This window comes from Puntigrus tetrazona, chromosome 9 (genome assembly GCF_018831695.1).
Source record: "Puntigrus tetrazona isolate hp1 chromosome 9, ASM1883169v1, whole genome shotgun sequence".
NCBI lineage: Eukaryota > Metazoa > Chordata > Actinopteri > Cypriniformes > Cyprinidae > Puntigrus > Puntigrus tetrazona.
Genome location: NC_056707.1, coordinates 3188562 through 3212315, shown reverse-complemented (window position 1 = coordinate 3212315; position 23754 = coordinate 3188562). Strand labels below are relative to the sequence as shown.

The following is a 23754-nucleotide window of genomic DNA, read 5'->3' as shown; positions in this document are numbered from 1 at the left end:
TCCTGACTGACATTTTCGCCCTCGCGCTCATGTTTTCGCCCGCTTTTCGACGTCGCTGAAAAATTGAACGAGTGTTGTCAAACGCCAGCGTAGGCTTCGAGCTGATTTATTTACGCCGTTGCGTTATCTAAAGACTTGAGAAAAGACGGACTAAACTTCCTCGGTGTGGTACGGCGCAGCGAGGGGCAACGAGTTCGGGTTTTACCTCACTTTAAATATTTTTCGACTGGTTTCGGGACTTAATTGATTTACTTTAAGGTTCATTTGCATGCGTTAAACGCAAAAGGTGAGATGTGACGGCTAACGGTGTCGAAGGTTACGCTTTTAACGCTCAGTAAGTAGCTGGAAATGTTGAAGCGTGGTGGATCGAGTAGCAAAAGCTACAGTCCTTACGCGACTAGTCAGAGAGAAAAAGTCAAACAGCAAAAATAAATTGGACATCTTACCAAACAGACCCAACGTCTGGCTCAAACAGGTGGGTTGCGTTTAAAAAGTGCTTTATTTTTGTCTCGTTTGTGTATGATGTGTACTAAAATGCATTTACAGTTTTTTGTAATGAGTACAATTAAGAGTTTGTTTTTTTTTTTAAAGCTAAGTTTCCCCTTTTTTATCTACAGAAAAATCATTTTTAGGTCATTTATTTTCTGTTTTAAATGGCATCGCCCTGTTAACACTTACTGGTTTGTAGTGCATCATATTTCACAGTTCATTCAATACCAAAAATCAGGCAGAAATGGTTCATAATTTATGCTATTTTCGGTAACTTGGCTTTATATTCTGGTTTACTCTAGTGTTTTTTTTTTAGGCCTCAAGCGAGGCCAGTTAGTGTGGCATCAGCTCTCCGGGGTGTGACAGGAAGTAGGCCTCGGTTACACAATTATTCTTGTGAAAGACGTTCTGTTTACTAACAGCCGTCTATTGTAGACGGGCACATCTTGTGCTCTGTCTACACAACTTTCCACCTTAACACTTGGCCCGCGCCGTATCCTTGTGTTCTTCTTTATCATCCAGCTTTCGGCTCTTCAAGAACAGCCTCGAAAGGATGCGGTCGATGCAGTCACGTCTTCGTCCCATGCTTCCTCCAGTCTGTCTCCCCCTGTCCTAGACGTCCCGTCCTCTTGTCCAGGTACCCCTTTGGCCCAGCACACTAAGCTGGTTGGCGCCCCGGCCCCGATGGGCACCTTAAAGCGTCCGACTTCCCTGAGTCGTAATCCGAGCGCCGCAGGCTTCCCGATCCAGTCATGGGTCTTCAGTAAGGGTGCGGGAAAATCCGTCATCGCCCAGAGTCCTCGCCGAGAGCGCCCGAGACTACAGTGGCTATCGAGGTGGAAGACATCCCATCACTGTTGCGCATAGTGGAGCGATTCGCCAAAGCTGTGGAGAAACTGAAAGACGTTGTGCTTGAAGGTAAAATAATGGTTTTCCTATGAATAACATAATAATAATTATATCTATCTATCTATCTCTCACACACACACACACACGTGTGTGTGTATATATATATATATATATATATATATATATATATATATATATATATATATATATATATAATTTTTTTTTTTTTGGCAAAAACCAGAAGCTGTGGTTGCCAGAATTTGAAAAAAAAAGAAACATTTTAGGTTTTCAAACTGAACTTGCCTTTACATTAAAGGTCCTTGCAGATAAAATCTAACCCAATCCGAATTTATTATGAACAAAAGTTTTGAATGTGTGAATGTGATTTACAACATAAGGTTGTAATTTTTATTATTATTATTATTATTATTATTATTATTATTATTATTAAAAATAAACATGCAAAAATTTCTGACTCTATGTACAACTTAGTTCATCACAAATGTGGTTATAATAACATACAAAAATCAAAAATTAAAACCAGATTGGGAAAAAAAAACAAATATAAAATCTAAAAACGCTTTCTAAAAAAATAAAAACGTCATTTTAGTTAGTAAAAACTGTGTACACACTAAAAATTACAAACAGAAAAATGACTACGATTTTAACAAAAACTTTGTAATAAGTGTTAACATAATAATAATTACAATTTTTAAAAAAATCCCACCATTTGAAAATTGAGGTTAAGAGACCATTTTTCATCTTTTACCGTTATAATTACGATAACGTGGTGGGGTTTTCAGTGTAGTTGACATGGATGAGATGATTCGAAACATTTCCTGGTACTTATTTTCTAGTTGGAGAAACAAAACGGTGCTCAATACTTGTCTGCCACATGACTATTCACACGTCCTGTCGCAAACATCATTTTCTGCTGAGGATCATGTGATCGCACCGAAGGGGCGGGGCTGAGTTGCTCAAGAGGCCCTGATCTTCCTGTATCTGCAGTCAGGCTGAGTTCCTGTGGTGCACCACACAGTGCAGGAAATGGTTCTCTTAGAAAACACCCCCTTCCGCTTTCAGGACTCGTAGAGCAACGTCATTTAGCATCAAGTCTGTAGTCCTAACATAAATGACAAAATCTGTTGTTATATCTGAGACGTCTGATTTCTCAGTATAGACAAAGCTACTTTCCATGAGGATCCTTATAAAAAGTGCTGTGATGTATAATATTGTTATTATTATATATTTTTTTTCAAATTAAGTATTAATGCAACATTTATTTGCATAGCTCTTTCTCAATTCATCAAAACAAATAAAACAAAGCCACAAGTTGCTGCAAGTAATTTAATATTTTCATCTTATTTTTTTTTTAATTATTTATTTTAGGGCTGTAAAATTCTCTAATTACATGTCAATTAATGTGAATTTATATTTGGCTGTGAAAAAATTTGGACCTAAAATATTATTTTATTTGATTCACATAAATGACAAATGAAACGTAACATAAACGTAACCTAAAAGATGATCATTTGAAAGGCATCTCGGTTTTGTCTTTTTCCATTTAATGCAATGAAAGTCATTGGTAACCAAAACTGCTTCGACAAGCTTCTTGAAAATACTTGGGGGTGAACTTCTCGTAGTCATTCATTCATTCATTCAATTTGTTCAAATGGCTGATTCATTCAGGAATCGCGTAAATGACTCACTTCATGAATGAGCATTTAAATGATTGACTCACCTGGTTTATTCAAAATGCAGGTTTATTCCGAAACTAAAGACTTCTGTGTTGCTTCGGAGACTATTGTCATAACTGATATTGTTGGCAAAACTGAGCAAAAATGCACAATATTGTTTAAAAAAAATTTTTTAACTTATAACTGTTGTATGAAATCACATTTGCACTCGTTATTGGAATATAAATATGGGACTCATACAGGAATACTTTTTTGTCCGCAATATCTTGACTTTTAGGCCATTTCTTTCTTTATGCAGTTGTTGCCTATAAGATGGCGTACTGGTTGAGGGCAGTTTAACTGCATTAAAACATTTTAATAACTTTTTTAAAAAATATATAATAATAAATAATAATAATTTCCGTAAATAACACAAACTGACAGCAATGTATGTATTTCTATTAATATTCCTATGCTGATCCATGTTTGAAAACGTATATTATGACATTAAATGATAACTAAGAAACTTGGTAATTACTAATAATAATACCACTAATGATAATAGTATTTTTGAGTCACTGAAAAATCTAGCATGCATCTTTTAGTCATTTTGCCATATTTGGAAATATATGGCCTTGGTATTTATTGGTTGACTCGTGCCATAATTTCCAATTTTTTTTCTCTTTTGTTAGCGTGCTTTATCTGATTGGGCTAAGAAGCCAGTTGTTCATTCTTCCTGTTACTGTACGTGTCAGGTGTTTTCAGCAGAACAAAGAGAAACTCTACAAGTAGCAGTTAAGAGCCGTGATAGGAGGAAGTGGCTTGTACGAGAAAGCACTGCAACACTTCGTGAACAAACGACCGGTCTTGCATCATCTCCACTCTTTTAGCATCGCTGCAGATATTTGAGGACAGACGCTGACATGTCGGTTAAAGGGTTACTGGGTTCACTAAGAAATATCCAGGTCATATTGTGCTCTGTAAGCTGAAGAAAAATGCTGAGATGATGACGTGAAATTGTTTTAGTTGATTTGCTCTTATTTCTTTGACAAAACCAAAAAATCAACACAATTATCATACTTAATTATCAACAAATGCTATTTATTGTCATTTATTTTGATTTAACTTTTGGGGGGGTTTTTGGTTGTTTTTTAGTGGGGTTAAATATGACCCAGAATTGTATCGTAATTCTTTCTTTATTTAATAACTTAATTAAATTGTTTGTTTTTAGTCGTTCAGTACATATTGTATTTTTGGTCTGTTCTTGTTTATCTCTCTGTTCCTTTAGTGGTTTTATTTTCTTATGGGATGAAATCAGATTTTTTCTTTTTCTTTCTTTTGAATCAGAAGTCTTAATATCGTTTGAGCTCGTGTGGCTGTAATCTAGATGTTTATTTTCCGCTGATCAGAGTCTGATGATAATGTTGTTTGTGGTTTCTTTTGCAGACAAACAGGAGAATCGGCGTCCATTGGCCCATGAGTGTTTGGGGGAAGTTCTGCGCATCCTGCGGCAAGTCATCAGCATGTACCCCCTCCTCAACACAGTGGAGACGCTCACCGCTGCCGGCAAACTCATCTCACAGGTCAAAGGTTAGAGCAGACATTTACAGTCATTCTACAGCAGTAGTGCATTTCTGTTGTCATAAGCAATTTATCAACTTTTTGTTTTTTTTGTCTTTGACTTCAGGATATCACTATGAAGTGTGCAATGAAACGGACAAGAAAGATTTTGAGAAGGCCATCGAGACCATCGCTGTTGCCTTTAGCAGCAAGTATGAACCTCTTATATGAGCCTTTGTTTCTTGTAGTGACAGATTTTCTAAATACTGTAATACTGTATCCCACAATGAGGTGTGCAAATTTATCAAATTTCCCCATGAATGAATGAAATGACTTATTTATTGATTAACTGATTTTATAAATGTATTGATTTTTTCCCTTGTTATTCAATTAGTTCAAGGGGAAAATAGCCCTTTTGAAACATTTGTTTAATCTGTTTTTGACTTTATTTTTTAATCGAGCATACACAGGACTGCAGTCCCATGCTGCCTACTTGGTGTCAGTTATGAAATCATCTCTCTCACAATGCTCTGTTAGATCATCGACACACATCGTAGCTCTACAGAAATAACAGGAAGTTGATCTGTGGCTTCGGCTCTCTTACTCTAACAGCCCCAAACCCTCAAGGATCTGTTCGAGCTGATAATCATCGCACCTCACGTAGTACTGCTGTTGTTGTCACTTCAGCTTTTCATAATCGTATCAATACATTGTTGAACGGCAGCACAAAAAAGCGCGTTTCATGTCTTATGTTTAATGACCGAAACTTTCAATCGTGCAACGGTGCAATGTTTCTGTGGCAAGGAGCGAGCAAGGGGAAGTGGAGAGCTGGCATGAGTTGTTTGTGTTTGTGTGTTTTGTCAGTGTGTCGGAGCTGCTGATGGGAGAGGTGGACAGCAGCACGCTGTTGTCGGTGTTACCGTCGGAGAAGAGCAGGGTGAGTGTCTCTGTATGGAGCGGATGCTGAGGGCAGGTTCTGACTTCCTGAAAGTGGCTTTCTGTGATTAGAGTCGCTGTTCTGTGACACGGTCGCCCTTTCGCTGAAATAAGACCCACATGTGATTTTTATAAATCTAAGATGTTTATTCTCTTTGAATGTTCAGTCGATGGAGAACCTCTCGGGACACGAGTCTTCACACACACGGAGCGATTCATCTGAGCTTGGTACCTTTTTTTTTTTTTTTTTTTTTGCTCGTTGAGATGCAATGTTATCTAATAATAGTATCTCAAGTAAAATGTATACAAGTTTCATTTTTATTTGAGCTGATTATAATTGCCGTTCTAATAAAAGAACGTGTGCGAAAGATTTAACCCTTGTAAGAGAGAACAAAGCTCTGCAGAACATTTTTGTTTTATTTTAGACGCAAGTAACTCGTTTGCTAGATCTTTACAAAATCTCCCGCAGAACACATTTAATTTATGAATAAAACCATTTAAATAAACTTGTTGTTATTATTGCTGTGGTTAATATTAATAAAAATTAGTAGTATTTTAATAGGAAAATATTGCAATTTGTTATTCATAATTTTAAATGTTCTGCAGGAGATTTTAATACAGATCTATGCATACATAAAAATGTTTTGTTTTATTATTAACTTGATTTTTGATGATTTATTATTATTATTATTATTATTCGTTTTATTTTTTGATTATTAATGTAGGTCTCCCTCAGAACAAACAAACAGAATTAAAAATGTACTTTTTTTATTTTATTTTTATTTTATTTATTTTTTCCATGAAGCGTTAACTCTTTGCAGCGATGGCGCTGAAGAGGTAGACATTATCCTGCAGCGCAGTGAAGGAGGTGTTGACTCTGCTCTGGCGTGCGCTAAAACCATCTCCAAATACATGAAGGATCTGATCGGCTACGTTGAGAAGAAGCTTGCGCTAGGTAGGATCCGTGTGGCTTGATTTAAAGTCATATGAGAGATTGAAATGCTGTGTCACATTAGGTTAAGCGTGTAGTTCTGTGGTTGAGCCACGTCCTGCAGCTACTTGTTTATTTTTGTTTTAGTTTACTAAAGATTTGATGTCTTTTTAAATTGTTTGTACAGAACTGGAGTTTTCCAAGGGCTTACAAAGGATCTATCAGTCTTGTAAACAGACCATCACGCGAGTGAGAACTAACCTCGCTCGGGTTCTCTACAGTCTTCGGGATTGGTTAGTTTTCTTCCTCATCACGTCTGATTTTGTGTCCATCAGCCACACATGCCCTTCTTCTCCATCTACTCTCTGGCTCTGGAGCAGGACCTGGAGCAGAGCTCTGGGATGCATCAGGCGGCCTCCACCCTGCAGAACCAGACCTTCATCATGGTACAATACCAACTTGTCCGCCTTTTTGACCTTTTATTATTACGTCAATGCTATGAACCATAAGAAGGATAAATGATCAAAATTGGCACATGATGGTCAGGAATCGTAGTAACCTACTTTCAGAGGTTCAGAGGCTCGGTTTGTTCAGTCAAAGCGAGTCAAAACTTTTTTTTTTTGTTTCGACACTGTTCTGAGGCTACGTGCTAAAGTTGGAAACGGAGCCACATTTTTACTTATAACTATTGAAGAATTTGTCAGGAAGTCATCTGTGGGTGTCTACGGGATTGCTTGTGTCGTGCTGAATCTAGGAATAATGATTGTGGGGATTGGATGAACCATGGTGCTGCCATTTTTTTTTTTTTGAATTTTGCGATTTTTATATTTTAAACTATTTGACCCATTGGCGGAAAATTTGTCAAGTATCACCATAGATGTATGCTCATGACTATCCTCAGCTATCGGGTTAACCATAAGCTACATTAGCAATAATTCAGCTTGGTGTGCTAATCTGGTCAACATGTTAATTAGTAGTAATTGTAGTTATAGTTTAATGTACTATTATACTGTTTATGTATGTATTATCATTCCTGGAGCTGAAGCTTTTTTGCTCATCCACAGCCTCTGCTGCTCCATAAACAAGAGCATGAGAAGAAACGCAAAGAGATCAAGGAACATTGGCTGAAGGCCAAGAGAAAGCTGGTAACGTTTACATTTAATCCATCTAATGAGCCACCAGAACACTTTATCTCCAGCCAGGATGTGTCTTCACACATTGAACCGTACGAGGTCTGTAAGGGTTGACGCGTGTTTGAACACAGATGGAGTGCGAGGCCAACCTTCGCAGGGCCAAGCAGGTCTACATGACCCGCTGCGAGGAGTACGACAAAGCCAGGGCGGCGGCCAACAGGGCCGAGGAGGAGGCGGCAGTTCCACCACCAAAACCGTAGACAAGAAGAAGCGACTGGAGGAAGAGGCCGCAGCAAGGTCAGGCTCGGGCGTCTCAAGTGTGCCACTGTAGGAAGAGTTTTGTAGCGCTTCAGCAGGTTGTGTTGTTGTGTTCGTCTCAGGCTGAGGAGGCCGAGGCCACGTGCCGGGCGTGCATCGCAGAGCGCCACCACACAACACCAGGAGCTGGAGCACATGAAGGTCACCGTCCTGGGGCAGATCAGGAGGTCATCAAACAGAGCGACCAGATCATCCGCTCGGTAAACTGATTTCATTTAATAGTCTTTACCACTTCATTAAAATAGAAATAACTAAAGTGTGTGTGTGTTTTTGTACTTATATAGTACAAAAAAATGTTAGAAATATTTCATAATACAGCCAATTTATTATTAAGGGAAGTATTTCAAAATTTAGTGAATACATTAGGGGAAATATTTCATAATACAGGAAATATATTGGGAATTTTTTTATTATTTAAAAAGTATAGCAAATATGCAAACAAAAAAATTTAAGTAAAGATACAGCAAATATTAATAATTTGCAATAAAGCTAGGATGGATTTTTGTGATGTAAATGTTTGATATTTTACATTCCTATGTGTGTAAAAAAAAAAAAAAATACAGCACATAGATTCTGTATTTTACAGTATTTCCATAATATATATTTTAAAATGCAGCTTCTGTACTAATGTATTTTGACTTTAATCGTTTTTGTTTTTTTTTACATAGACAAAAACATTTAATAATCATCTTTTTATACAGCAGCTATATTTGCGATTTATTTTTAAAGCTATTTTATTTATTTTTAAAATGGACAGCCAATGCATATTCAAGGTCATTTTTGAAAGCATTGCATTGACAAAATATTCTAAAATATTCTTGAATACAGAAAGTATATGAAGAACATTTTTAAAATACAATTTAATAGCAGGTAAAATCTTTATGGCTAGTCAATTTTCACAGGAATAAAGTTAGTTTTAAACTGTGATCAAGACATTTGTAAAGCTAAATGTTACGAATGATTCTTTAAGATTGTTTTCAGTAGTGTTGTGTGTTCACTTGATCAATGGCCCAGTCATGCATTACTCAGATTAACAGAATACTGAAAAAAACACCAAAGAAAATGTCAAATCCAAATCCAGCTTGAGCGGTTTTAACGCGTGAAACTCTTTCAGGCCACCATCTCCTACTACCAGATCATGCACATGCAGGCGGTAGCGCTGCGGTGCACTATCAGGCGCTGTGTGAGAGCAGTAAACTATGCGACCGGGACAGCAGTGCGGCCGCACGCGTCAAAGACCTGCAGATGGAGCGAAGAGCCGAGGCGCACTCACGAGTTCGAGACCTACTCTGCCTCCTCCAGCCAGTAACCAACACTCCTCCTGCTTTCAGACATGGACTAAGAAGGAAGTGGATGTGAATATTGCAGTAAAGGTGTTTTCTTGTCTTGAATTCAGGCAGTCGGTCCAGAGCTCGTGCTGACAGCGCTAACACTGATGCTCAAAGTAGCGCCGCGCGCCACCGCCGCTGGGAACCTGGAACCTGGAGATACTGGCGCCTACGCACAAAGATGAGCAGAAGAGAGGTGTGTGTGTGTAGTGATTTTAGTCTACTTATCAAATGAAATAATGTATATATATAAAAAAAACATTTTTATTACTTAAAAGGGCAATGTAATTACAGAGATTTTAATATAAATGTAAAATTATATTTTTATATAACAACAATTTAGTTTAATAATCCTATTAACATTGTTAGAACACTTATATTTTATTATAAAGTTATTATGCACATCCTAGCAAGTGTATTAATAATAATAAAATGTAATTGGTCTACATATAACCATTTTATATATATATATATATATATATATATATATATATATATATATATATATATATATATATATATATATATATATATATATATATATATATAAATATAAATTTTATTTATTTTTTTCAAATTATCCAATGTTTATAAAGACTTATTTATAGATGCTCTGCACTTCACTTTTAAAAAGGAGCTTGTTTTGTTTCTTTGGGTCTGATTTTTCTGGTTCGTGTCAGCTCGAGGTCACATGACCCACAAATCCTGGGGCTCCACAGTAGTGACACAGACAGTGTGGGAGGAGGAAGTGGCCTGGGATCCCCGACTACCAGCACCGGTACAACTTCCTGCCATGACTAATTAAAAAAAATATACATGAAATATGCAATTAGTGTTGCATAGTGGGGTTTTTTGTGCTTTTTCTAGGAGACATAAGTAAAAAATGGCCCGAGCGTGCGTCAACATAGAACCATGTCATCAAACGAAGATGCAGATGAGAAAGACTCGAATGTTACTTCCTTTGAAACGCCAAGTGAGAGAAAAGCAGCACACAAGCGTTTTACTTTCAAATCTGTGCGTCTCATCCAGTGTCTGACTGTCCTTTCATTGTTTCACAGATATAAGCGGCATTGAGCCGAGATCGTGGTTCCCACCGGTCGTTCAGGAACGTGGGCCTGTCGAAGCAGCTCAGGCGCACAAACTGCGCAAACTGCGCTCCCGTCCAAATGCAGAGGAGAATGCGGCAGCTACGTTTTATTTCCAGGGGCCGGAGTGCGAGGAGGTGAGTCGCGTGGCTGCGCTTCCAGCCTCGTCTGTGTGAAATAAAGCAGGCTTGTTCTCGAAGCAAAAAAAATTACAATCCTCTCATTAATTACTAAGTGTCGTTTCCAAACCCTGAAGACCATCTTCTACAGACACACACTAAGATATTTTGCAATGAAATTCAGGCAAAATGGCCAAAATCACAATATGACACATTTTGTATCACGATAACTCATTATAAAACTTCTGCAATATCAAACTAACAAGCATAAAAAGTGGCAAAAAAAAGAGAAACCAATTGGAAGCAATAAGAAATGCTACATATAGATTGTTAATTAGTCTTCACTGCTAATTATATCTATCTAGATTATTATAATTAACACTATATTAAGTATAGATTCTATACATATGTGCTTATGTCTGTCTGTCTTCATTAATAATTTTTATTAAAATGATTTATTGAGCAGTGAGATTTTAGGCTGGATATTGGGCTTGACTTACCTTTAAGGCCAACGGGCGATCAATATACTGCTACAGATGCTTTTTCTCTTTCAGCTGTTTACTCTCTATTGAGAAAGGACACTTGCAAAGATAGGTTTTCTGACTCGTATTATCAATATATAAGTGTTTGTAATTGTTCGAAAGCCAGTAAAAAGTGGAAAAAATGCCAACTCCTCTCACACAGAAACCGAGAGGACACACGCTTATAGCTTTGTTGTTTGTGCTTCAACTTTTAAAAATGCAGTGCAATAGAGCATAATATGAAACCATAGACTCTTTGTGTCCATTATGATATCTATTATCATATCTCACAGCCCTAATCTAAGAGCTCTCCAGATTTCATTAAAAATATCTTTTTTTTTTTTGTGTTCTGAAGATGAAGGCAGGTTTATGGGTTTATGTGACATAATTTTCATTTTTGGGGAACTATCCCTTTAAGTCTGGTTTGCTCTTGGCAGTGTTTCCTGGCCTGTCCTGCGCTGTTTGAGACTTTAGCCATTCAGTGCGGTGAAGCTCCAGGGTCGCCTGCAGCTGTTCGGGCAGGGATTTCTTGCGGGTGTCCGGCAGCAGTCTGGCGCCATCCCCTTCATCATCAAAAGTGCATCGGAGAGATCGAGAGAAGGCGCTGAGAATGAAGAATGCGTTCAGATCCAGCAGGTCTGGGCCAGTAGACGTGCAGGACTGTGCTGGCGGTCCTCCTCTTTGTCAGGGTATTTATCGTGTGAATGGTGTGAAAGACGCGGGTGGAGAAGCTGTGCCAGAGGCGTTTGAGAACGGCAAAGAGCTGGTGGAGCTGTCCCAGTCCTCGCCTCACGACATCAGCAACGTCCTGAAGCTGTACCTCGACAGGTGAGCCCCCCCCCGCATCAGGACCTCGACACAAAATATAATAAATAAATAAATAAATAAATATATATATATATATATATATATATATAATATATATATAATATATTATTTTTTTTTATTTTTTTTTATTATTGGTTGTTCATTAAATCTCATCAGAAATCTGAATTATGATTATTAAAAACGTCACAATAACTGTATTCTGCGTATGTAGGGTTCACTAAAATATCACGCAAATAAATTAAAATGTTTAATTTAACGCTTTTAAATGAAATTATTAAAAACAATGAAAATTAACTACATTTAGCAAAATTATGGAACATATTGCATGAAATACCATTTTGGGTTTGTATATTTTATGCAATTACATAGTAATTAAAATTTAAATATAGTTTTTGTTTTTTTGTAAATTATATAAAAATAAAAATAACAAAAAAATGTTAGAAGTCATTTTATTCAATTTACACTAACAACTAAAGTTTAATATTATTCCTATTTAATTAAAAGTTATTCAAATTAGAATTTTGTTTGTTTGTAGTTGTTAAACTTTTGTATATGTTGTTGTTTTGCATTATCCCAAATTATAAATATTTGTATTAAGAAATTTAATTTTCATTTTTAAAAGTAGATTATTTTTTTTTTGGGTGAACAAATCTCTCAACTGTTCCCTATGACTAAGTTGCCCTCATTGTTAGCAGTGGCTTTCATATCCTCACACATGTTCACCAGACTCAGTCGATACATCCTCATTTTGCATTCCGTGTCTCCCTCCGTCAGCTACAGAGCCCATCATGCCCCCTTCCGTCTCTACAACAATCTGATGGGTCTAGCGGAGGAAAGCCTGGCTGTAGTGGGTCCAGAGGGGAGCCGAGACGGGCAAGGGCCCGACCTGGTGGACCTCGGCCCGAGACGGACCCTGAGCTCTTAGCCGTCGTGGACCGACTCAAGAATCTCCTCAAAGAGCTGCCCAAACCAAACACAGCCACACTGCGCTACATAGCACGCCACCTGAGAAGGTGCAAAGCCTAGAATGACTTCCTCTCACGTTCCTTGGCTTATAGTCCCGCTCTGTTTTAACGCTTATTATTTGGTTGATGTCCCTCTGTTGTCAGGATTATGGAACTGGAAGGCGACAATAAGATGAGCCGAGTAATCTGGGAATTGTGTTCGGTCCTCATTGATGCGGCCCTGCCCTCAGGGGGCCACTGTGTCTCTGTCGTCTCTGGTGGATTACCCATATCAGGCCCGCATAGTGGAGACCCTGATTGTGTTTTATTCAGCCATCTTCCATCTGGACTCCGGCCGGCCGGCGTGCTCCAGCAGCTCCCGCACACAGTCTCTGCAGCAGGTCTGACATTCATACGCGGCTGAGCTTTATTGGGAGGATAAACTGTTAAACCGTTAATGCAGAATAAATGTGGTGATCTGGTCTGTGCAGGAAAGCAGCATCGATGGAGAAGAGCACTGTTTGAATGATGAACAAGGAGTCTCTGAAGAGCCGGTGCGCGAGAGTCGGACAAGTTAGAGTGCCATGGTATTACTGACTTTTATTCCTAAGATGGTTTGCTTTCTGCAGATGCATTGTGTGTATCTTTTTGATTTTATCTTTTGATATTTACGTTTTTAATAATGTAAAAAATTTCTAATGTTTTATTTAAATGAATTCATACAAATTTATTTTAATTTTTTCATTTAAAATCTCCATATTAGTTTTCAATTTTTTTTTTTTTTTTTTTTTTTTTTTGCCTTATTGCACCCCCTCTCTCTAGTCTAGTGTTTTTGTACTCATTTCAGTTTTATTTCTCATTGTAGTCTTTTATATCAAATGCTTTAAAATATATATATTAATGTTTGTATATTAAAAAAATTACACTTTGTATTGTACTTTAATGTCACTTTTTGCCTTTTTATATTATTTTTTTGTGCATTGTCAACATTTGAAGTGGATCAAAACCTTTCATTGTCCTAAAACCAAAATGTGAACTTTTAATCCACTGTTGATAAATGCATTATATTTGTGAATGTATTTGTATGCCACCATTATTTTAACATCTCAAAATGTAGGTGCAGTTTTATATAAAATAAGTTTTGTTTTTTTAAATAACTTATCAAATTAGTTTTATTATTAATAAATATATAACGATCTGTTACGTGTCAGCAGAGAGCTCAAGCGTGGAACACTTGGTTCTCTGGAACAAAGTCTGGACTCCGATTCAGAAGCAGATGAGAGCGGGCCAGAGGTGAACTTCAGCCCCCAGTCCTACAGAGCAGGCGCTGGACTCGACCGCTGAAACCCAAGCGAGGCTCACCCGTCCTCCTCGTGAACCTGCGGTGCCCCTCGAACAGCTCAAACGCCAACAGTGACCCTCCGCCCCTCCCGAGAGCGAGCCGCCCGAGTTAGGACGAGCCAACGAGCTGGCTGGCGGCGCTGAACATCAATCAGAGCGACAGCACCAGCACTCTCTAAGGTCGCCGCGAGACGTCCCCAACGTTCACTGGGTGGGGTTTTTTTTTTTTAAAGATGCGTTTATTTAAAATACTTCAGCTTGGAATTTTACAGATTTTAAAAAATGTTTTTAACTTTATTTTACAAAAACCCAGTGAGTGCGCTTCCGGTGTCATCATGCACTGTATCTTAAGAAATCATCTGATGCATCTCTTTTACATGTTTGTTCTTGTCTTTTAATAATAAAAAGAGTGATTTCAATATAGCCAATGTTAGTTTACAGCCAATGCAAACTGTCATGGTTACATGCAAATCAGATTAAAGTGCGCGTTATCAAACAACGTTGTAGCCAATGAGGAGAAGTTAACTGGTTTGTCGTGGTCTAGTGTTTGGTAGGTTAGTGTATATTTGCGCACACATCTCTCATCCCCTTCCCATCACAACAATGGCTTTCAGAAAGAAAAAGGTGAGTGTTTGCTCTCTTTACTTTCTCATGTTTTTTTTTGAGGCTTGTTCACAGCTAAATCGACAAACTAAAGCGTTTTTAATAGAATCGAGACAGAATAGCAAAAACGTATTTATTAGTTTTAAAAAAATGCTCATGTTTGCTTTCAGCAATTGGAGAAGACTTCAAATCTGTCAAACAAAAGATGAAACCTCATTAAACATCATTCTTGCCCAAACTAAAACATCAAGTAAACTATATACTAGTGACAATACAGTAATGATACTCGTATAACTGTTCAGATTTGCATTTGAATTTATCCTGAGGTATTACAAGGAATACGCAGAACAACAGTAAAACCAAAGCTTCATGTTTAACCGATATACAAGTTTAAAGCATTAAGCAAATACTTGAGCTACAGTAGAAATACTGACTTGACCGAGAGTTACTGGACCAGTCTGTATGTGATGTACCGTCCTGCGGTTTCACTCGGTCTGATGATCTTAACAACCTGAAGAACAAACCACGGGTTACCTCAACACTCAAATGCTCAAAAACAGAAGATATTTAGAAAAAAAATAATACACAAATTCCTACCTGGCCTCTTTTTTAAACCAAAGTAGCGGGCGACAGGATCGGCTTGAATCTAGGAAGCTGGCTTTCCTTTGGTTTACTGGAGAGGAGCTGGTTAAGGCTAAACTAACCCATCTTAAGCACCAACTTGATAGTACACCAGAAACCATTGCAGTAAATCATTCAACTGAATCTAATGAGTGTGATCCTGCACCATAAAACCAGTCGTAAGCGTTAGTTTTTAATCCGAAGCTTGAATAAATAGGCTTTCCATGGATGTATGGTTTGTTATAAGAGATCTGGAATATGAATAAATAATTGGGGCGTTCACTTTTCGTACCATGCACGCGTCAGCGGTTAAGAACAACTTGAGGGAGAGCAAATGGTGACCATTTTCTTTCACTTTCATACTCCCACTGAAATGAAATATTTTATAACACTTAAAGCAAGATTTCTCATTTTCAAACTTGAAGGGAAAAAAATTAATTGTAGTGGTACCATTGTTACTAAAAAAAAACATTTCTATCAATTTCTCAAAAGGATACTACCGAGCCAACAACTCGGTCACTTCCTCTTTAGTCATGACTATGTGCTCTGGAACAAGCTGAAAGAAACAAAAACACATTTTTCTGTAAATAACATTGGAGTTTTGGTGTCACTACAAACATAAAAGCGCCTAAAGCCCAGGGCGGGAGCCGTGATCACAGAAATTAACACTAAATGTAGTTTCACGATGGAAGAGCCAAAAATCACGCAGGCAGCCACAACACACACACCATTATGTTATTATAAAAGCACACTTGGGTTATTTTGACTGTCTCTTTAAATCCACAAACTTTATATAAAGGCAGATTGAGGTAGATTCCGACTGGCTGCCGATGGTTTCATCGTTTATCAGTTGGGATAAAGTCATATGAATGATATTCCTAATAATAGCAGTAATGTGGGCCACCGTTTACCAAAACTTTAGAGCTATTATTCTGACGGGGAGTTTCTAGATTTACAGTAGAAACATTTCACACAGCTTATTCACTAAAGTTTGACAAGGACACCAATTCATCTTTGATAGAAAAGTACGTCATGAATTTCTGTAAGGCGTTAGATTTAGATAATTCAATTTTTAGGTCAATCAATTACCAAGCAATGCTTCAATTTGGCGCATTAGCAATTAAAGCGATCTCAAAGTGTCTGAATAATTTTTTGGTACCACAGTTTTATTCATTCTAATGGTACACCACTGAATAAAAATAACCTGTAGTGTCCTGCATTCACTAGTGTGTGTGTGTGTGTAGTATATATAATCTATGTATAACACTGACAGCCAATGAGAATCAGCCTGACTTTATGAAGCTGCGTTTCATTTAATTCATGCAAACAGTAGCAGTTATCCTTCTTTGTAGATGTTAAACCTTGTGAACGGCCTGCTGAAGTGCAGCTTCCTCACCTCGTGTTCGGTAATGTTTATAAGAAGCTCCTGCTGAAGAAACTGCTCAAGTATGTACTTGGGCGCCATGTCTACCAGAGACTGAAAATGAAGAGGCAAACACATCATTTAAAAGCCTCTAGAGTTAAAGCTCCTCTAAAAGTAAGGGTGCATGCTCGCTTCACCTGTTTAGCGGAGGGCGTCATGCCCATCTGGACCACAATGATGGCCCTGGTGATGTTTTCTTCTTGCATGCGCTGACAATACATCTTTATGGTCTTGATGCCAACTTTGGGCTCCTCTGAAAGCAAGAGCACGGTAGATATGATAAAGCAAGCGTTCCTCGACGGTAACGGGCGAGTTAAACGGGAGCTGGGCTCGCCGGAGAAGATGCATCGTACCAGGGAAGAACACAAACATCTGGTCGGTCGGGTCGTCGTTGTGGGCGACCAGGACCGTGAGATCCGTGCGCCGCGGTCGACCTTCGCTGGGTTTGTCTCCAAACTGGCTTCTGAACTCATCGAGAGTCTGATCCAGTTCGTCCTGCGTCACCAAATAACCTCGATCGTGACACAGCTGAAAGATAAATACACACATCGTAAGGACACGCGGATGTATTTCTGTTATTTGGAGGCGCGCTGTGTGTTGCGACTCTCACGCGCGTCCGAATCGGCGTCACAATAAACGGTCTACCGCTACAAACAAGTTACGTAGCCTTTAATTTACCTGCATTATAGTTTTCCTGATTTTCCATAGTCTGTATGTCTCTTCCTCGTCGTCCATGTCGTGCTAAAAAAGAGGAAAATATTAGTATCAAAACGGACCGTTTACTCTCCACGTTTGAGTCCTGTCGCTGCCGGCGCGTGTCTATGACGTCAGACGTCGCGCCGAAGTGCGCGCTTTGATTTTGCGTGCGCAAAATATTTAGTTCTGTAAATGTAACGTTGTAAGCTTTCGCCGTCCCCTCCCAACGGGCAAAATGTGTCATGCTGGGAATAGCTTAAATAAATACAAATCTAAAATAACGTCAGGTGCTTAACACGTTATAACAAATAATCTTGAACAATGGATAGTTGTTGATTTAATTTGAAAACAAACTAGGGATGTGAGGAGGTTGTGTAACGTTCTAGAAACGGTTCCGATTTGGAAGTGCACGTGGAAAGCGTTAAAGTGGTTATTATTTAGAACAGTTCGTATCAAAGAACCGATTCGCGAAAAGATTCGGTGATTCATTTGTCGTCTCGTATTGCATTTTTAAAAACCTTTAAATAAAGCATGAAGACACGCCGTGCTGTTATTATATTGTCCCATCAAGTATGTCTTATTAATTAACGGAAGTTTATTGTAATTTCACGAGTCAGTACGAATCGTGATGTTTCATGAGCGAATCAGTTCAACCGATTCACTGAAAAGAGCCGACTCAAAGGAAGTGTTTATCTGCTGGACTTTGCGAAGCGAGAAGATAAAACATGGCCTTTTATACATCGTTTCTTGCTGTTCGGGGCTTTATCGAGCAGTGGGATCATTGGTGCAATGGTATGGTAAAGTTAAATACTTCTGAAACGTAAACTTGCAAATCCAAATCATATTACGCAATCCGGTAATTATTATGGTTATGTGCTGCATAATTACGGGGGGGTTTGCAAATGTTTTATCATCAGTTTACACAATCCTTCCTATTGTGCAAGATGAGAGATTTAACGTTAGTTTCAGGTATTCAGGCCTTTGGTCTTCAGGTCCGTTAGCTCGTATAAATAATGCGCAACAACAACAATAATCAAACATAAAGTAATACGATTTTTAAAGCCTTTATATTCCTGTCGTTACGGCATACATTAGAAGAAATTTGGTTTCATAAGATCTGCTTGGAAATAGACTTTTATTTTCTTTGAAACGTATTGGATAGGCGTATTGGATTGACATTTTATATATATATATATATATATATATATATATATATATATATATATATATATATATATATATATATATATATATATATATAACATGTAATGTATAATTTCATATATTAAAATACCATAAATATATTTAGATTTTTATAATTACACAATTAACGTTAGTGTGTCTATTACATATATTTTACGAAAGTAACACGCATAAAAATATTTATGATATTTTAATATATGAAATTATACATTACATGTTAGCTAAAAGAACAAGATGTACAAAAACTTTACTTAACCGTGGTAAGTATCCAAAAATGGCTTGCACAAAATGCATAAATGACATAAAGTTATATCGGTGGTTTAAAAAGTCTAATTATGATACAAAACTAACGACAAAAATAATGATTTGCCTTTAGTCTTGTGACATAGATCAAAACGAACAAACCTTTATTCCATTTCATAATTATGAGCGTGTATATATTATATACTTGGTATATATTGATGACTATTTTATTGCAATTAGTGCGAGTCAAAACATTGTTTAATTTGTTATTAGCCCTATTATTTCATTTCAAAACAGTTTTGTCACACGAGTCCGTTCTTGAAGGCAATGCCTAATAAATTTCCAAATAAAACAACATGCGTTTTGTATTCTAGCCCTCTTTAGAAGCAGTAAAACGTCTATAATGCATACATTGGCGACAAATCTGGTATGTGGACCGTGTGCCAACTCACACATCAAGCTGTAAGAGTCATGGGTTGTGTAAGATTGTCACCCAGTGACCTTTGACCCCGGTAGGAGTTACCGTCCAATACCTCACATGTAGACAGGCTTCAAGCTTGTAGTCAGCAAAACGATCAACCTATGAGGAATAAACAGCCTCGGAGTCCAGTTAATATTTGTTTGGAGGCCTATATATATATATATATACACGCGCAGGGTTTTGAGTTCTGGAGATTTGAGCACTTTAAGAGGATTTGATCTAATACGCTGCCTGCTGTTTCAGTAGTTAGTACTGGAAGGCAGTCATGCGTTTCTTAGGGTCTGCTGTGGTTTTGTCTCTAGTGTTGCAGACGATGGTAAGTAAGGCCAATATTTTAAAATGTGTGAATACCTTACTGTTTTTTTAGTTGCGGCTGGAATTTTAATAGAGAGATTTGTATCTGTTTGAAGGAATCGCTAACAGTGTTGTTATTCTTTATGCGTGTATATTTAGTCAAATCCGTCTTATTAGTTTATACCAGCATGTTTTTATTTTCAGTCTGCACAGCTCGAGGACTGGCAGTTGGCCAAATCTATTTATGAATTTACGGTCACGGATATAGACGGCAACGACGTTTCCCTGGAAAAATACAGGTGAGAGATGGAAATCAGCATTTCATGAAACCTGTCTGTTCAGCAGAAGCTCATCTGCAGGTTATGGGCTGGTTGTGGGTTATAGTCCACGTGTGTTCATGAGAGCCCATTTCCTATCATAACGAATCATAATTATGAGATGAAAAGTCATAAGAAAAATTATGATGTACTAAGTCTTACTTATGACGTAAAAAAACATAATTATGACAGAACGTAAAATTTCATATTATAGTTTTGGCATAAAAAGTTATATAATTATGTTAGAAAAAGTAAAATTACGATGTAGGCCAAAATTACGACATACTGGATTATAATTGACAAAAAAAAAGAAAAAAAGTTGAAGTTATTACAAAAACCTTAAAAAAAGTTAAGATTATTATATAAAAGTTGTAATTACGACCTTTTTAACTTATTATAATTATCTTTTTGTCTCATTGTTTTAGTCATATGACTCAGTTTTGACTTTTTGTCTAACGATGGCTTAGTAATTTAATAAATTGAAGTTTTTGTTCTCAGTTAGGATTCGAAATCTCATAATTTTGATTTTCATATTTCTAACTTAGCATGTCATCATTTAATATTTACTTTTAATTATGGCTTTATCTCATACTTGTAATACCCCCTCCCTTTATTGTGGCTTTAACTCAGAAATGTGAATTTTTTCATAACTTAGATTGTCATAGTTTACCTTTTTTTGTCTTAATTGTGCATTTATCTCAGAATTTTGATTATAATCTTGTTACTGTATCACACTTTCAACGGGCACAGACTATGTTTATGTGCAATCCGAGGATGTCAAACATGTTTTTAAACGTTATTTTTATTAGTTTAGTCACATATTTTGGCATAAGTCTGGTAGTGTTCTGATTTATCCTCAGTCTGTATGATTGTGTGACGCTTCATTGCTTTAGTGCCAATCAATTTTACATTTGTGCATTTTAGGGGGAACGTTGTCATCATCACTAACGTTGCCTCAAAGTGAGGCAAAACCCCGGTAAACTACTCTCAGTTTGCAGAAATGCACGCCAAATGTACGCTGAGAGAGGTTTAAGCATCCTGGCCTTTCCATCCAACCAGTTTGGAAATCAGGTGTGGGGAGGCGAAACATGTTTGAAGCTCTTAAAGCTGATAAATAAGTGCTCTAATGATACGTTTTTGTTCAGGAACCAGGCACAAATTCCCAAATCAAGGATTTCGCCAAGTCTTACAACGCTCATTTTGACATGTTCAGTAAGATCGATGTGAACGGCAACTCTGCAAACCCTCTGTGGAAGTGGCTGAAGGAACAACCGAATGGGAAAGGATTCCTTGGAAAGTGGGTTGCCAGATAATTGTGTTCTCATGGAAACTAATGCTTGTTTGATATCGGCTAAAGATAGTCAATGGATAGTCCAGTCAAAAAAAATGAAACTTCTGCTCTCCTGTGGAGCTCAGTATAAGATACTCTGAAGAAGTTTCTGTTCCCATTTACTTGCATTGTTTTATTGTCCATGCAATGAAGGGTGATGGGAACAGAAACCGCTTGGTTTACCAGCGTTAAATTTAGCAGAACAAAGAGAGTTTGGACATAAACGTGTCTTTACATCACTCGCTCGCCAATGGATCCTTTGCAGCGGATGGGTGCCGGTCAGAATGAGAGAATTTATCCATAAATCCATATCCATTTATCCATAATACCGCTTTCTCCGTGAAAAGTCAAAGAAATCTGCACAGATCAAGCGCCATTTAAAAGAGTTCTTCTTTCAGACTCTCGTTCTGACGGCACCCATCCACTGCTGAACAAGCGATGCAATGCCTAATTTCTCCAAACCTTGGACGGCCTGAGCGTCAATACATTTATCAAATAACTAATAACTATAACTAAAATAGAGCTGCACGCGCTTAAAAAGTTTAAATATCTACTGACTCTTGTTTTTATTCCAATTTAGTGGCATCAAGTGGAATTTCACTAAGGTTTGTGCGTTTTTTACTAATTTACGTCATGTCATGATTGAAATACTTGCTATTTGTTAGTGTGATTAAAATGGTTTAATTTGCTCCTTCAGTTCCTTATTAACCGCATGAAGGCCAGGTTGTGAAGAGATACTCCCCATTACAGGATCCAAGCGTAAGCTGCATTAATCTTTCGATTGTATTTTAATCTGAGGCCATGTTTAAGATTACAGTACCTTATGTTTCTCTTTTAGGTGGTGGAGAAGGACCTGCCTAACTATCTCTAAGGATCATCAGATTGCTGCCCCTCTTCATTCCCCCCGACCGCTGGGTAACAGTGCTGTCCTCTCACGGACCAATGACGGCTTGTTTGGAAACCCCTCTTGAGGAAAGAACAGGCCTGATGCATTTGGCGTGCAACCCCTCCTGAGAGCATCACCAGCGCCCAGCGTCAGTCTGGAGAGAGACCCCGCTCCTTTAACTAACCCCTCGGCTTCGAAATGGAAATATTTAGAACTAGTGTTACATTTCTTAATAAATGCGCAAAGATTAATTTGAACAGTTGTTGGTGGTTTGTTGATGTCAAGGAGCCAGCGTTATTTTGGTATTATTGAGGTACCATTATAGTTTTTATTTGCGCTGTATTTGTTTTTTTTGCTAGTTTTTATTTTCACTCAGTTAAGGTTTTAGTAATTTTGCTGTGTTTTTGTCATAAATATATACTTTAATATGGCTTTGTTATTATTATTTATTTCAGTTTTAGTCATTTAGGTACATAAAGTTAAGGTAAATAAAACATGCATGTTGCTTTGGCAGTTAGCTGAAATAAAAGAAAAAAATATATATTTTCTTTTTAAATGATCATTATTTTAGTTAATGTTTATTTTTTTTTTTTTTTATGGTTTAAGTTGTAGTTAACTATAATAACCTTGAATTGAACTTATTTTAATATAAGATAAATATTTTGTATAACAAAAACAAAAATCTTCATTAATATAATAATATCAATAAATATCATAATATTAATATTATAAAAACTCAACATATGTACACAATTATTTAAAAGTTATTTATATTATAAATGCTCACTGATTCATTTAATACTGAAATGATAACTCACTGAAGGTTAATTAAACATTCATGTTCGTTTTCATATTTTGTGGGAACAACATTACAGTGAAAACAACACTTTTGGGATTATTATATTACATTAAAACTAATACATTTAAATAAGTATCATAAGGCTTTCTTTCGACGTGTATTGATAAAGATTCACCAACAGAGAGCAGCAGCAGCCTCATCCAAACAGTCACCCGGCTCCTGTGTTTGGAAGTGCGAGTCATCTCGACGAATCGACTCATTCGTTTCGGTTCAATGAACCGGTTCAAACGGTCAGTTGTTTTGATGGTCATTAAGTGTTCGTTTTCTTAATGTTCGCTTTTTATCACTATGGATATATTCAATTACAAAACTGTGTCAACGTTGTATTGTTTATTCAACGCAAAATTATACTGTCGCCCAAATACTACTAAATGCGAATAAATCCATCCTGCAAGGAGTGATGCTTTCGAAACATCTGTCGATTTCTAAAATGTAAACCACCTCAAACAATTATTCGAACCAAATCAACGGACAATAACCAGACTGATTGAAATAACTTGGCAAACGAAAAAAGGCCCAGCTCAAAAGATTCCCGAGTCTCCTGCCGAATCGGTTCCACTCAGTCTGTTCAAACAAGCGATTCATCCGCGAATCGAACATCGCTGTCCTGTGCATGACAGCTCAGAGGAGAGCAGGAGGACCACGACGAGCAGGGACAGTCCTCAGTCTCCCACCTCATTCTTTGTCAGCTAATCACATCCATACGGACTGAGAGGAAAAGCGGTGTATGTTTTGAAATA

The 23754-nt window shown here is 37.4% G+C and overlaps 2 protein-coding genes and 2 pseudogenes across 2 annotated transcripts in view; 3 read left to right on the top strand and 1 right to left on the bottom strand.

Annotated features, from left to right (window-relative positions):
• The window catches only part of LOC122351418 (dnaJ homolog subfamily C member 15-like), a 217026-nt gene that overhangs the window by 151285 nt on the left and 41987 nt on the right, over window positions 1-23754 (top strand). The gene's annotated exons all lie outside the window — the stretch shown is intronic.
• Window positions 147-14240, top strand: LOC122351396 (annotated as a pseudogene).
• Window positions 15698-17543, bottom strand: LOC122351419 (DNA-directed RNA polymerases I, II, and III subunit RPABC1-like). The gene is made up of 5 exons (XM_043248480.1): window positions 17384-17543; window positions 17059-17233; window positions 16843-16958; window positions 16679-16759; window positions 15698-15838 (listed from the first exon to the last, which is right to left on the bottom strand). Exons 1-5 carry the CDS (start codon window positions 17438-17440, stop codon window positions 15779-15781), a joined length of 489 nt encoding a protein of 162 aa, XP_043104415.1. The 5' UTR covers window positions 17441-17543; the 3' UTR covers window positions 15698-15778.
• Window positions 18783-22176, top strand: LOC122351417 (annotated as a pseudogene).

Excerpts from the sequence above, each read along its gene's own strand:
- LOC122351419 (XM_043248480.1), bottom strand. The coding sequence starts at position 17,440 with ATGGACGACGAGGAAGAGACATACAGACTATGGAAAATCAGGAAAACT. Across the intron at positions 16,959-17,058 it reads GATGTTTGTGTTCTTCCCTG|AGGAGCCCAAAGTTGGCATC; the intron begins GTACGATGCATC and ends TCTTGCTTTCAG. Across the intron at positions 15,839-16,678 it reads TAAACATTACCGAACACGAG|CTTGTTCCAGAGCACATAGT; the intron begins GTGAGGAAGCTG and ends TGTTTCTTTCAG.